We start from the raw sequence: 13,264 nt of genomic DNA on the forward strand, positions 1-13,264 counted from the left end.
ATCTACGAAGTACACTGCTGAGGGGAGAAGCGGGCGGGTCAGGAGAGGTCTGCCACACCATGTGGGCTCCTCTGGGGCAGGTGGGAATTGAACTCATGCTGTGCTTTAACCTGCTGCACCACCAGGGAGGGCCCCAAGTGACATTTAAATAATCAAACTAAAGTATAAAGACACTACGCAACTTTCTTAAAATTAAACTGGTAGTCATTGTAGAGATTAGGAAATTCTGGTCTACTTGATTCCCAAACCATTTTCTTAACCCTTCTATGCTGTGGTTCTCAAACTTAAATAAGCAATTGTCAGAGTTGCCAGGGGAACTATTTAAAATTACAGATTTCTGGGCCTAACACCAAACATACCAAATGAGAATCTCCAACTGTGGCATTTGGAGGTAGGAACACAATGGCATCTCAAATATGGTTCAAATGTTCTTTTAAGATGCCAAGAGAACCCGAGTGGTGCCAGTTGTCACATAGTTGTCCAAGTCAAATCATCTGCTTCAAATAGAAAATTGCATCTTTTTTTCCACCTGAACCTCTTCTCACTATGTAGCAGTCACAAAGGTCTCATTTGCTAAAAGGTCAGATGAGGTCATGGTCACGCAATGACAGTAATTAGTACTAAGATACCCAGATGCATGAGTTGTGTTACGGAAGTTGAAAGTGATACAGCACAGCAAATCCACTGATTTAGCCTGCTGGGTTAGAACCTCACCAGAGACAGGCACAAAACGAATGCACTAAGTTTAAACCAAAAGCTTAAATTCCTAGCCAGGCTATACTCACTGCATTACAAGATCAACATTTCTTAGTATTTTTTACTACATATACAACTTTAACTCCTGAAAAATTCACTTATTTTCTAGTTAATGTAGTCATTCATTTCAAAATACTTACTGAGTGCCTAGCATACCATATGAGGATATGAGATCAAACATATGATCCCTGTTGAAAGAGTAAAAAACATTTAAAGTAGTAGAAAGAAATGAACACTAATTAGGAGATCAGGAATGGCTTCGAGAGAAAAGATAACACTAGAGTTACCTTTATTTATGTAATTTATGTAATTATTATGTAATAATTTATGTATATTTATATAATTATAAATGTAATATTTAAATAAACTTAAATGAACTCTGTTCCAGGATATTCAGAGTTATCTTCATCTATAAGATCAAAGTTGAAAGCCTACTATATCTATGTTTCATGGCATGGGCTGTGGAGAAAGTGAGGAAGAAGGGTAAAATGCAAAAGGTATCTTACTTTACAGTTGGAGATGACCATCTCTTCTATTCACATTCCACTAATCAAATCCCAACCCACATGGCCACTACACACTACAGAGAAAGCTAGAAATGTCATGTCACTGGGTCAGAAACTCTCACTGGTATCTGGATCTAGCCAACCACCTCCCCAAGTTCAAACAAAAGGGCTTTTGGCACAGCAAAAGAGGGGAAAACCCTAACAATTTATTCTAAACAACATGGTAGGGAGAGGTAGGTCCAGTTATCGACTCATCATACAAAGCAGAGTTGGAGCTATAGAACCAGAGCAGTATGGAGCAGAGGCTGGCTGCTACTGACGATCAGGGCATTCCTGGGGAGGGATTTCAAGAAGTCTGGTGGGGTTGCCTCTTCAACCCCAATAAAAAGGAGACAGAGCAGGAGGCCAAGTGCCTCACACCCTTTTAAAGGTTCAAAACAGCCACTCAGCTTCATGCCCTTCCCAACTGCCCCCTCACTCAGGACATTTGGAGTGGAGTTCAAACCAAGGCACTGTGCACGTGTCAGAATCCCTATCTTAGGCAGTGCCCAGAAATCAGGGGACAGAGTTAGGCCCCTTGTCTGTACAGGGTTGCCCCAACAGTTAGACAGCCATATGCAAAGAGGATAAGAATCAATGTTTTAAAGACAATAAACAGTCATATAATATTGATACAGACTACTTAATTTCTATGTACCTCATTTTATCTTCACAGTATCAAAGTAGGTAAAGAGTTATTGAAAAGGACACACAAAAAGCACCAATCATGAAAGATTAATAAATTGAATTTTATTAAAATTAATAACTTTTGTTAATGAAAATACAACATTATTGGCTGAAAAGGCAAGTCACAGATTGGGAGATGAATATCTGCATATATACATATATGCAGATATAAACCAACAAAATACTGTCATCCAGATGATGTACAGAAGTCATACAAGTGGAATTTAAAATAAAGACTGATAATCCAACATAAAAGGACAGACACTTTGGAGATATTTCATCAAAGAGGATATCCAAATAAACATGTGAAACAAGAGCTTAACATTACTCATCAGCAGGAAAATGTAAATTAAAGCTATGCAATAATATTACAGCCCTACCAAAAAGGTTATCTTAATATGGATAATAACATGTGTAAATGAGGAAGGTACAAGAACTTGCCTATACTTCTGGTGGCAATGTAAATTCCATTTATATGAAGCTGAATTTTGATTAATGAGAGCTTATTTACATGAAATTCAAAATAAGTGAAATTGATCTATGATAATAAAGATCAAATGGTACTTAGCCGGGAGGAAAGTAGATATCAGCTGAAGATCACACAAAGGAGGCCTGATACAGAATTGGAAACATTCTATATTTTGAATTGGGTAGAGTTTACACAGGTATATATTTTTATACACTATAAATATATATGCAGTATATATGTATATATACATTAATTAATCTGTGTATTTAATATGCATCTTACCCGAAGTATTCATTATATTTTGATAAAAGAGAAAAACATAAAATAATGCTTATAACTTGTGAAATGGAATATATGGCATGTGACGGTACAAGAGGTAGAAATGGTTGAACTCAGCAACTCTGATCAGCCTTGGTGACAAGAAGACTGATCCTAAGAAAAGCAATGAGATGAGATAGATGACTTTAGGACTAGCTAGACTACCTGGGACTACACAGAACTGAGATAAGAGGTAGCTAAATACAAGACTTGAGAGTTGAAAGTATAGAGGAGGACGCTGAAAGAATAGTAGATGAGAATACCAAGAGAAAAGTAGGGAAAGCAGCTGAATAGTACAGGCAAATGACTATATTCCAAAGATAAGAAGTGCAGGACAAGTTATCTAGGAACGTAGAATAGAAGTAGTATATGATATAGAACAAGAACTTGGAGAGCCCAGTGCCTTGGAAGCCAAAGGGAGAATTTCAAGGAGGGACACACAGTCTACTGTGTTAAGTGCTATAGTGAAGAAGAGGATGAAGCAGCAAAGAAAAAAGCCTGTTGAATGTGATGATGAAGTCATTAAAGACATCTGAGAGAACAATTTCATCAGAGTTGCAGATGGTAATCAGAAGTCGAGGATCAAAAGGTAAGTGATGAGAATGCAGATACAGTGAGTGTGGTATTTCAAGAAAATTGTCAAGGTCTAGAAAGGAAGAGAGAGGCTGGTCAATTGTAGAGAGAATTATGACTTGTAGTAACAGTGAAACTGAATGAAAAGAAGCAACTTAGACTAAAGATGCTAGAACAGCAGACAAATAGAGACAAGTCCCAAAAAAAGGCAGGCAGACATAGGAGGCAAGGATTATTAGGTACATACTACAGATTGAGCATGAGACTCAGGTTAATGAAAAGCAATGAGGAACTATAAAGAAAAGGAGAACTATGTACAGTCAGGGTAAGGAAAACTCCCCATTTTATAGGTTTGAAATGGAAAGATATCGAACTAAAAAAAAGTAATGTTTGGAATGCTCTTTGACCTCATTTTAATAGAACAAACTATTTTAAAGGAGCATGTTAAATGTAACTTTAAAAGGTCCTATTTTAATTTGTCACTGAAAAATGCCAGCATTAAAACCTCTCTTAATTGAAATAGAGTACATTTTTATCAAGCAGTTTCTATTACCAACGTGGTTATAAGTACTTGATTTGAAAGTAACATTTTTCGTTCCCCAATGAAAGATCCAAGATTCGGAACAAAAATGATAGAATAATAAAATAAGTTCCTTGTAACAATCTGGCCTAGGGTCTTTACAGACCTTTGTTTATAGTAAGAATAATAACCACAGACTTATCATTAAAAGCAGCAATAACAACAACATTCATCACACTTCCTGCTGCCAGAAAAGTAAAGTGTTCTGAAAACTGGGCAGCTCCAGCCAGGTAAACAGATTAAGGCCCACTCAGATCCTGGAATAGGAGCATTTGGTTAGAAAAACAAGATGTATATCTCAATAGTTACTTCTCTTGGCCAAAGATCTTCTTAATTCAATTAGCTTGGGCTTGTTTCTATTACTTGAAGCCAAACTTTTCAATTACCAAATGAAGAGTTTTATATTTAGGACAAATTAGTACAGGAAATGAAGCGAGGATGATGTGCTTATTATTTCAATGTGGGCGACAAGAAAGGGGTATGGCATAATTTTCTGTTTGAAACATCTTAGTTAAAACAGAACAAGTACTTTTTTGGGTTCAATGCGCTGATCTAACCAGTCAATTTCCCCATCTCTAACCATGGCATCAAAATAGCTGTGCAAGGCCAGTTAAGATGCAACCTTAAAATGTGAATTATTCTTAATATCTAATTTTGGACTTATTCATGCATCTACCAAATTCTAGTAAACCTACTTTATTTTTTAGCCAATCAACCAATATGGCAAAGGCTTTAAATAAATACATATGTACATACACAGCTACTGTTTTAAGTGTTTTTTACTTAAATCTTAATTCTTATTTCAGCCCTATGAGATAGGTACTATTATTAGCAGCATATTTAACAGATGAAGTAACTGAGGCTGGAGAAGATAGATAAGCTGCCTCAGGACACAGGGCTGGAAATGTGTTTGTGAGGGGGGCTTGGATTATGGATTTGGAGGGGTTGCAGGAGTAGGGGTTGAACTGAACCCAGAAGTCTGATCTATGTCTATATTCTAACTATGAGGCAGTGTAACTTCAAAGTTCACCTCTGCTCTTTGTGTAAAGGCAATTCCATCAAGATTTAGATTCTAACAGTTCTAGGTTTTGGAGAACAAGAACTTATTTGTTCTGTTACAATGCTTAGGATTTTATTTACTTCTTTTTCCCACTTTCTCTGCAACATACAATTTAAATTTTAAACTATCTTCACACAGAATTCACCTCATTACTATTCTGTTTGTATTTGTGTGAAATTTCCAAATATTTTAAAACAAGTAACTAGAAAGTCAGAAAACACATGAATATTCTACACTTTTAATCCAAAAAGAGTGAATTTTCTTGACAAGCACTTTGTCAATCTGTTAACCTTTTTAGATTATTCAATGTCTAATAGAAACAACTGAATTGAAGCTTTCTTTCTTGGATCAACTATAGTTTGCAGATGCAGCTTGAATTACCACTCTATATCATTTTCCATCTTAGAATGGGCTGATTGCTAGATACCCTTATGCATGAGGATAACTTCCTTAGATGTGACAATCTCTTACATGTTATAGTATCACTCTGCAGGTATTTAATCTTCACTACCTTTCCCCACATCCTCTCAAACAACTGCATTTGAAGAAATTGATTCTTGTTGCCTTGAGTATGAGTGTAATTTATGTGCAATCAACAAATATAAATTGTGTGCTCACCTCTCTTAAGTGCTGGGTATGATACAAGTTATCATGAATAAACTCACATTTTGACTGTCAGAAGCCTACTCAAAAAGTGTACATGTTACTAAGAATGTCTTCTCAGTAATAGTACGAATTAATTAAACAGATAGAAGTCTTAAAAAATGTCTAATGTAACAACTGTAAATAACCTCATTCTTGGGAGGTCAGTGAAACCAAACCAATTATTTAAATATTTTTATCCTAAAAAATGAAATATAGCTAAAGTATAATTTTTATAAGACCTCATAAAGTACTGACAAAAAGATCACAAAAAATTAACAATACCACTGTTTATTAGAATTATTATCACCAACACATATTTTATGTCTGCTTCATTCAAAACATTATGCTGCACTCTACAAGAGATAAGATATGCAAACAAATATTTATTTCAGTATAAACTGTCATATCTTATCTCTTGTATATATACAAGTTTTATATATGTGTGTGTGTGCAGACACATGCATACACACTCACATATGTAATGCTTCTTTGAATCTATGCTACCTATCAACAAGAGAATGCAGAAAAAAAATAGGCCCTCCTTGGTGGCGTAACAGTTAAGGCTCAGCACTGAAGGCTGGCAGCAGCCGCTTCAGCGTAAATTCAATCCCCACTCCTGGAGGTGATCTGTATGGCACAACAGAACTCTCCTGGCTCACCTGTTGCTCCACTCAGTAGTATAATTCATTGATTTGCATGTTCTGCTCCCTACTCTATCTCTGGTGAATCCTTTCACTCTCAGCACCTCTGGTCTGTACACACATTTAAAAAAAAGAGAGAGAGAGAGAAATGCAGAAAAAAATAACTTATCTATTAGTTACTTCCTGCCCACAGTTTAACAAAGAAAAATCACGTGGCTAAGAATAGAGTTATGCAAATTGTTTATGCAAAGAAACTGAAATTTGACTATTTAGCTTCAGAATAGACACCAGATATTTAAGCAGTGCAAACCATGTAGTATGATTGTTGGAGAAAATCACAGGTGTTGACGGGCAAATGAGCTATCCCAACAAATATATGGCAAACAGTCAAGCAAAACTACATAATATAAAACAATCAGTTTCATTCTGAGACATTTTGTTTAGTGTTTAATAGCTTATCCAGGGACAAGAAAATTACAAAACCACATTGTTTTTACATGAGCTAAAATGAGTCATCACTAGTCACAACATTTTTGAGGATTTGGCATTAATCTTCTGAGACGATAAACTATAAACATTTGAAAGAAGTATCAATTTGCCTAAACAGTTTAGTGAAGTTAGGCTACTCTTCTCATTGGAGCAATAAGCTGGCAACCATTAAAGCAAGGCTCTATCCTATTCCCATTTTTAGCATTTTATCTAAAGTTTCCTGCATACTTTCAGTGGCCATGTAAGAACCTATTACTAAAGCAATACTAACATTTACCTGATTCTTTTCCCATAACAAGTTAAAAGAACAGTATACTCAACTTAGCCCTAGATAAATTTCAACCCCCAGCATTTGCACTCAGTATTTCTCACTTGCCTTCACAATTTGTAACAAGAAGAAAAGCAAACTGGCTTGATAGTTTTAATTCCTGTATTCTCCAGGCTCCAGGCACTACGACTTCCATTCTCCATCCCCTCAGAAGTATGCTAGTATCTAGACCAATTTCATTTTCTAAAACTTGATGGTTCTAAAACTTTATTAGATATTAGATGACAAGAGGAGCTTTTAAAATTCCTGCTAGCTAGCATGTACCAATTTGTCAGAATCTCTAAGATGCAAGCATCAGTAGTGCTGAAAAATCCCTAGGTAATTCTGATGTGCCCTGTTTGAGTACCAGGACTTTAGATTTGTGTGGCAGAGCTGAAAGAGGCAAAGTACGTTTGGTACTTTATGGCTATTCCAATGAACTTTAAGTAGGGGAAGAGAGTAATGTAAAACCAAATTATAGCTTATTTGTAACAACGTTATGAACTTGGATTCTGGAGCCAGTTACTGAGTCTGAATCCCCCTTTATTTAGAACATGTCAATTTCAGACTCTTCACAGATTTTTATCCCTCTAGTCAATGATAATAATAGTACCTTACAGATTGTTGTACAGGGTTAAGTGAATTAATCCAAGTAGAAAGCTGTTTAGAAGAATAGCATTTCACATACAGTAAGAATCAAGGATGTATTAATTGTTATTAAATTCTCATCATCACCATCTTTGTTACTCAGACTTCACTAACACAAAAGGGGTTCAATGATATCTCTTAAACCTAAGAGAACTGAATGACGTGGATGTCTGAAAGTTAGTCACTATGAATTTTAAGAATGACATCATCATTTAAAAAAAGATACCCTGAGATTCTACCTAGTGGCGCAACGGGTTAAGCACTGCACTATGAAGTTCTCCAAAGCCACATCAGTACAAGTTCAATCCCCAGCCAGAGAGCTGACCCACATGGCGTGGCAGACCTCTTCTGACCTGCCTGCTACTCCCCTCAGCAGTGTACTTTGTCAATCTGCCTGTTCTGATCCCCACTCTGTCTCCAGTGAATTCTTTCACCCGCCTCCCCACACTTCTGGTCTGTACACCAGTTCTGTATGAATAAATCTTAAAAAAAAAAAGATACCCTGAAGATGGACCATGGTAGAATCAAGATGGATCAGGAGTCCAAATTATCCATCATAGCAATTCAGGAACAGTACATTTTTTATATATCCCTCATACTTTATCTTAGAAACATTTTCCTGAAGAATGCAATTGAAGTTAAGAAACTGCTAGGGAAAAAGTAACAATAGTGATAACAATGTCTTCCACAGAGATTTCACAAATCTCCAAAAGATTTACACATGACAACTAGTCAGTATAATTCAAGAAGAATTTCTTTGTAGAATACTGTTTATATGATCTTAAAATGAGATTTTGATTTTTTAACTCTCGTGCTTTAGTAATGTTCGTTAAGGGCAAAAGAATGTATCAAGATAAGAAATGGCCTGCAAAATGTAATAACTTGGTACTAGAAACAGCAATTTGCTTTGAAAAACTATAACCAAATGTTCTGTTCAAAATAAAACTCAACCAACATTTTATATGATGCAAAATAAAGATCATCCAATACCAGAAAATACCTACTCTTGAAAGATTTTTTGATAAGAAATGAGTTTCTAGTATCAACCTCTAAGTAAATGCACACAAACATCTCAATCTAGTATAATCAAAAGAACATCCATGGTAACTATCTCTGAGCTTCTAAATAAAAAGGAGTCAGTGTATTTCTTTCTCATGGTGTGTCCAGCCATTCTCAGGTGATGTAAAATACCAGTAGGAATCTGATTTACATTAATAGCTATATAATAGGGCCTTCCCTGGTGGCACAACAGGTTAAAGTTTGATCCCCAGCCAGGGAAGGGACCCACATGGCACAGCAGATCCCTCCTGTCTTCCCTACTGCTCCTCTCAGCAGTATATTGTAGATCTGTTTGTTCTGCTCCCCACTCTATCTCTGGTAAATCCTCTAAATACCTCTGGCCTATACCGTAGTTCTGTATGCATAAATAAAAAAAAATCTTTAAAAAAAAAGTTATCTAGGCCCTCCCTGGTGGCGCAGCGGGTTAAGGCACTGCACAAAGAAGCTTAAGCCACTTCCACATGAGTTCGATTCCCGCCTGCCCCCGGAGGAGACCACATGGCGTGGCAGACCTCTCCTGACCCGCCCGCTGCTCCCCTCAGCAGTGGACTTCGTCCCTCTGCCTGTTCTGCACCCCACTCTGTCTCTGGTGAATCCTCTCACCCTCCGCATCTCTGGCCTGTACCCCAGTTCTGTATGAATAAATAAATAAGTCTTTAAAAAAAAAAAAGTTATCTAACAAATGTCAATATAGTTCTGTAAGAGTTTCAGATTTAGTGCTCAATGGAAGTGTCTTGTTTAATTTACCTTCTTTTGATAGCCTTGAGTGATTGCCCGATTCACATCAGAACAAAAACTATGAGGATGCTGTCAACAATGAACATGCACTTGCATTTATGAATGTACACACATCCATGTCAAACATCATCCTGTTAGAAAAACGTCATTACAAAAGAATAATTGGGGGCTGGCACAATTAATAGGTTTGTGGTTAGGTCAGATACTGGTGTCTGTTCTACAGATGCGAACTAGTTAAAGCTGGCAAAAATAAGATCAACTTCAGATAGATACCGAGTGAAATTTAGGAGAGAGAGTAAAATTGATTACTATGCTAGTAAAAAAAAAAAAAGAAAGAAAAAAATCTAGTAAACAGGATAAAAATAAATATGACACACACTAATACATGAAGATAGTTCATGTAACCAATACAGATATCATTTGTCACATTGTTTATGCCCATATAGTAGATATGAATGCTTGTGTAGCTTATGTTCATGAACTCCCAAAGTAAGGTGTGAAGGCTGGCGTGACAAATCATACTGCAGTGTATTATTTTGCCTTCCACTGACCTGCAGGCTTCACAATAGGTTTCATAGCATAGATATGAAGGCTAAGTAGAAGTGACTTGGCATGAATACAATGTGGAAAGAATTGATGGTTGACCTGGTACGTTCTACTTGGATCAAAACTTGCCAGAACTACCACTGGATATAAAGGTTTGGGGGCCCTGCATGGAGGTGTGGATGGAGGTTTATCTATTCCTTACAGTATCAAACAATTCCTGCCTATGATTTAGGAAGCAATGAATTCAATGCAGAAATACATCAGAAAAGCAAACCACAGGTCAGAGTGTTGCAAATTACATGAGTTAATTAACAGAAGAAGATGAAGATATTTATATGAAGCGATATATAAAGAACAATGTAACTCCAGGCATGATGGAAGAGATGTCTAAAAAAGCCTGTACTGCTATCAGAGAAAATCCAATCTATGAGGAGCCTAAGAAAGAAGTAGAAAAGAGGAGATAGAACCAACCCAAAATGTTTCTTGCCCAGAAGAAAGATCAGGCAAATCAGAAGACAAGCCTCCTCCAATCTCTGGAGCTGGCTTATGAAAACCAATAAGCCAAACCATGATTTTTCAATGGAGATTTTTCAGTAAGATAATGCAAAAGGGGCCTCCCAGGTGACAAAGGGGTTAAAGTTTCAGCACTAGCAAGATATGACTAGCCACTGCAACATGAGTTTGATCCCCTCCCAGGGAACTAATCCACACAGCACAGCAGACCTCTCCTGTCTTGCCTGCTGCTCACATCAGCAGATGGCCTATTCTCCCCACTCTATCTCTAGTGAACCCTCTCACCCTGCACTTCCAGCCACCACCCCATAAACAAACAAACAAATAAATTTTAAAACATAATATAATAAAAAATTCAATAATAAACATATTTTTTATGTTTAAGCAGGAAAATAAAAAAGAAAAATATTGTTTAGTTGATCTTCCTAGGTTCCTATCTTTAAAGAAAGATACTTTGAGAATGGACATAAAGAATCAGAGCAAACAGGTCCCAGGTATTGTGTATTTGTATGTAGAATATTTGTTTGAAATATCTTTCATTCCATATACCCAAAACACACACCTCTAAAAATAAGTTACCAACAAACACAGAAACACACTTCTTTCTCCTAACAACCTCTTAGAAATGTCAAAATATGTGACAAAATAATAATGTATCATATCTAAACTCTCAAATGAGAAACAGGTCAGCCATGGCTTTTTTTTTTTTTTGTAATGTTTCCTCTTTTTTATTTGAATCTACTAATTTAGAGTAAATCTATTTAAAAATACAATTTGACTGCTCAGTCAAGTAACAAAAAAGCGAATGCTAGAATATTATATCTAGTACTTATAGGAGGATTCCAAACTGGCAGTAGAATTTTTTTTTTCTTTTTCTTTCTCTTTCTTCTCTCTCCCTCCCTCCCTCCCTTCCTTTCCTTTCCTTTCCTTTCTTTCCTTCTTTCTTTGTAAAGATTTATTTATTATTGATGCATACAAGAACTGGGGAACATGTCAGAGGTGCAGGGTAGGTGGTGAGAGGAATCACCAGAGGCAGAGTGGGGAGCAGAACAGACTGGCTGACTAAAATACATTGCTGAGGAGAGCAGAGGGGAGGACAAGAGAGGTCTGCAACCCCATATGGATCACCTCCCTGACTGGAAATTGAATTCATGCTGCAGTGTCTTGGTAGACACAGCACTGCACTTTAGCTTCTTGTACCACCATGGAGGGCCAAAGATCTCTTTTCTCAATACCAGTCTGTATGCAACCATTTATGGTAGCTAGAGACAAGGAAGACTATTTCCCCATGAGCATGAGCCCTGGGTATTTCCATGGTGTTTCTCTTGTTGTTGTTTGTTTTTTTAACCACATGCTCTTGAGCAGAAACCATGTTTTTTTAACCACATGCTCTTGAGCAGAAACCACGACACACTATCGGGCATTCTCTGCAGTCCCCATAACCTACTTCAGACAGCCCCTTTCTGGGCAAGATAAAATGACAGAAAGTGATAGGATAGCAAAGAGTAACCAGTTTTGACTCACTGCTTCCCAAAGTCTCAGAAACAAAACTTTGGCTTTCAACTTTCACTATTCTAGATTTTCCCTCAAATATACCACATCACCTCAGCACTCCATCAAAAGGTATCCATTGCCTCAGCAATATTAATCTTCAGAGAAAAGAAGCTATTCAAAAGTTAAAAAATGAACTATATATGAGAAAAATAAAAACAGTATCTGGCAAATGAATAGATATAGTTAAGATCTAAAAGGCCAAATTTTTATTTATGTTTTAAGATTTATTTATTTATGCATACAGAACTGGGTTACAAACCAGAGGTGCAGGGTCGGTGAATGGCTTCACCAGAGATAGAGTGGGGAGCAAAATGGGCAGATAGAGGAAGTACACTGTTGAGGGGAGCAGCGGGCGGGTGAGGAGAGGTCTGCTGCGCCCTGTGAGTCACATCCTTGGCCAGGGATTGAACTTGTGCTACAGATAATTTCAAAGTGCTGCACTTTAACCCCATGTGCCACCCAGGAAAGGCTTTGCTTTGTTTGAACAATAATTTATTGCCAAACTACAGAATAGAAGCCAGCAGCAAACATTCTATAAAGAGCCAGGTAGTAAATAATTTAAGCTGAGGGCCAGATGTATTTGTTACAGCAATCACACAACTGTGCTGCTTAACAGGAAAGTAGCTACAGATAATATATAAACAAATGGCTGCAGTTGTATTCTAGTAAGACTTTATGGGTACTAAAAGTTGGATTTCATATGATGTTCACACATTGTGGAATATTTTTCTCTTGGTATTTTCCAACTGTTTAAAACATAAAAACCATTATTAGCTTGTGGGCCATATAAAATTGCTTAGATTACCTTCTTAGGTATCTATTTTAAGCCATGAGATCATCATGCCTACTGTGTCAATAAAAAAGCAAGAGATTGGTGGACGGTACAGAAGTTAGGTTTTATAACACTGACATGTGTTTAAATCATATTTACATATACATACATATTAGTAAATCCTTTGTTCATGTTAATATTATTCATTGCCAAGGCCCAAATTACTAATAAAAAAAACCAACTGATTTGTTCCCTACAACCTGAACTTAAGTCCTGTTAAGCAACTAATTAAATCTTATAAACATAAAGGTTGATAATATTCTTTTTTGGTAAATGTAGCTGAAAAATCTTCTGAAAATGAAAT

At 36.6% G+C, this 13,264-nt stretch overlaps 2 protein-coding genes across 2 annotated transcripts in view; one reads left to right on the top strand and one right to left on the bottom strand.

Moving 5' to 3' along the window:
• The window catches only part of LOC101630942, a 33,221-nt gene extending 22,600 nt beyond the window's left edge, over positions 1-10,621 (top strand). The window contains 6 exon segments of the mRNA XM_012730103.1: positions 9,871-10,051; positions 10,054-10,089; positions 10,092-10,181; positions 10,184-10,273; positions 10,276-10,325; positions 10,328-10,621. Coding sequence (XP_012585557.1) covers positions 9,871-10,051; positions 10,054-10,089; positions 10,092-10,181; positions 10,184-10,273; positions 10,276-10,325; positions 10,328-10,621 — 741 coding nt within the window.
• The window catches only part of CMSS1 (cms1 ribosomal small subunit homolog (yeast)), a 326,190-nt gene that overhangs the window by 247,947 nt on the left and 64,979 nt on the right, over positions 1-13,264 (bottom strand). The gene's annotated exons all lie outside the window — the stretch shown is intronic.

This window comes from Condylura cristata, unplaced genomic scaffold, assembly GCF_000260355.1.
Source record: "Condylura cristata isolate star-nosed mole 26May11 unplaced genomic scaffold, ConCri1.0 scaffold00003, whole genome shotgun sequence".
NCBI classification, from domain to species: domain Eukaryota; kingdom Metazoa; phylum Chordata; class Mammalia; order Eulipotyphla; family Talpidae; genus Condylura; species Condylura cristata.